Below are 2,849 nucleotides of genomic sequence, written 5' to 3' on the forward strand. Positions count from 1 at the left end.
TATTTTTATTATTTTATTATTAATTTTTTGTTATTTATATATTATTTTTATGTTGTTTAAATTAGACTTAATTTGATTTGGATTCAAAGGCTTGCATATTTCTCCTTTCTTAGCCTCATAAATATATAAATAAATATTTATATGCATGCAGTAATATTCTTTCTAAAATGTGCTTAGTGTGAAATATAAAGGTACTTGGGAAAGAATATCTCTTTGTCAAGATTAATAAAATAACTCAGTAGAGAATTATATATATGGGAATTGTATTCATTCATCTCAATCTTAGGGACAATGATCAATATATACATGGCAATGGCATTGGTATTGTTTTTGCCTCACAAAAATTGTAACAATCATTTTTATTAGAGATTGTCAATAATCATTGTGTATGAGTGTGTGTGTGCAAATCATTAGGCATTGAAACGAGAAATAAGATCGATGAAGGCATTTTCTGTGCAAGGAATGGTAAGAGCTCCCATTGGATGATCGAATCCGAATTCTTCTTCAGCTTTACTCAACAACATTTGGAATGATGGTTGGTTCAAAAATGATAATGGGATCACAAATCTCTTCATTCTGTTTTCCCCAACATAAACTGCCAAATACCCTTTTCGAACATCTTTTGAACTTGAAAAAGGTCTTTGAATAGCATGAACTATGCTTGGAAATCTGAATCCCATTCTTGTATATATGTATCTAAAGGAAAGAAAGAAGATCTCAAAGGTTTTGCTACTTGAGAATGTGAAAAGTTGATGTGCTAGTAAACTTAATCTTATGATATATATATACACATTAAGAAATCAAAGGTGAAAAGGAGTAAAGAAGCAATGAAATAGATGGGGTCTACTAGTGAATCAATTACTATATTCTATGCTCTAAAAGTTGTGTGGTCAAAAGTCTTTAGATCCAGCTTGTTGAAAAGAAAACAGATCAACACAAGGCCCAATAGTCCTTTTCTGATTTTGCCAACTTAAATATTTGAGTACAGATTGTTACTTGAAATATGTACTATAGCTTCACTAGAATCACAGAACATGGTTGAGGTACATTTTTGCTTATTATTTCTGTTTTTGTGATTGAACTCTTTACTTAATGCTTAGACCTTTCATCTACTTCTCAACACAAATTATGTAATAAAATGTCCAAGACATGTTCCCTATTGAAAGTGGCCCCATATATAAATTATAATAAATAAAAAATCTTCATTTTTATGATATGATCTTGCACTAGCTTTTTTCTGCATTAATGGCCTTGTCATTATCATCTAAGCTGTCATTGCCCAGTTACTGGTTGACAATGAAGATTTTTTCATTGTATTTATTTATCATCTACTTTATTTTTCAATAAGATATAACAATAAATGTCTGCATTGAGTAAATATAATATCTAAGTCTAAAATATAAAAAAAAATGGAAAGTGAATGATTACCACTAAATCCCAACTTGTGTAGCCCAAATTGTCATATTAAATTACAAGTAGGGTAACATTTTTTTATAAGTAATCTTGTTTCAAACAAATCTAATTCACTTCAAATAACCATGAGAGACATAACCAAACAGCTTCAATTTACTATATATAGAAAATAAACAAGTACCCAAACTCTCATCACATTATCTATTTGTAATTTCTAGCCATTCTTGATTTTTTTGACAAAATGATTAGAATCACTCGTGAATTTATTAAGCAAAAATCCGCAATCCTCAAACCAGGATAGCTCATGGTCTAACCGCAGAACATGCTTTGCCAAACCATGGGCCGCTAAATTCTCAGGAAGCCATTCTTGATTTGGATCATTTTTAATATAGAAAATTTCCTTAAGTTTTTCAAACATATCTATTTGATTGCCCAATGTTGGAGAGGGCCAAAAGAGGAGATTTGGTGCTCCCATTTTCTTGCTTAAAAGCCTTCATATAAAGAACTTCCAAGTCAAACAGAGGAAGAATTTGAATATGACTATCTATTGAGTGGCCTAACATTAGTCCCCTTGTATTCTTTTACTTTATACCTATCTTTCTTTCTTTAGACAGAAGAAGAAAATGGTTTAGAAAATAATCTAGCCACTAATTTTGAGAGCTGTGAATATACATTGTTTACTTAAAAAAGACTTGATGAATTAATTTCATTTTAATGAATACTGGCCTAATTATTATTAAGCTTTGATTTGTTGTTAAGTTACAGTAAACTATATAGAGTTTCACCAAGTTCTGCATGAATATCAAAATATCCTTTACCAACATTTGATGTGATTTTTGTGGAGATGGGCTCGATTTTTTTGCTTCAAAAAAGCTTTCTTTTTCATGCATGATTAAAATAAAAATCCAAAACTTGATCTTTATTTTTTTCAAAAAAAATCTTAACTTTGCTAGAAAATATTAAGGGATACCCATGTAGATAAATCATGTCGGTAATATGTGTTTATTATATAAATAAATATCTATTGGCAATAATATTGTTCATTACCATATCCATTACAGTTAGGTATAGCTTCTTTAGTTGTAAAGTTATACACTCGTGATCATTATCTTTATCATGAACTCTATATTATTACCTACTTTTGTTTCATTCAGATAAATATATATATATATATATATATATTTATATATATTCTTTGTTTGTAAATATGTAAGTCCTACATATGACCTTATCTCATTTAAGATCACAAATTCTATAACAATATATAATTTCAGTCCCTACCCCCAAAGGGTCACATAATTTAGTAACCCTTAGTTTCCAATCTTTATCTTCTTCTCTATTATCTCATATCTAAACATGGTAGGACATATTATAGAAGATAATTCATTATATTTTTTCAAATTTCTTACTTTCAATTTATTATACATCCTAATAAA

The 2,849-nt window shown here is 28.9% G+C and overlaps 1 protein-coding gene across 1 annotated transcript; it reads right to left on the bottom strand.

Moving 5' to 3' along the window:
• Positions 1–265: 265 nt before the first annotated feature.
• Positions 266–735, bottom strand: LOC115725226 (auxin-induced protein 15A-like). Its single transcript, XM_030654670.2, has one exon. The coding sequence runs from the start codon at positions 678–680 to the stop codon at positions 411–413; it is 270 nt and encodes an 89-aa protein (XP_030510530.2). The 5' UTR covers positions 681–735; the 3' UTR covers positions 266–410.
• Between the last annotated feature and the right edge of the window lie 2,114 nt (positions 736–2,849).

Source organism: Cannabis sativa, chromosome 6 (genome assembly GCF_029168945.1).
Source record: "Cannabis sativa cultivar Pink pepper isolate KNU-18-1 chromosome 6, ASM2916894v1, whole genome shotgun sequence".
NCBI lineage: Eukaryota > Viridiplantae > Streptophyta > Magnoliopsida > Rosales > Cannabaceae > Cannabis > Cannabis sativa.

What these genes read in the sequence shown, in the direction of transcription:
- LOC115725226 (XM_030654670.2), bottom strand. Translation starts at nt 680, where the DNA reads ATGGGATTCAGATTTCCAAGCATAGTTCATGCTATTCAAAGACCTTTT.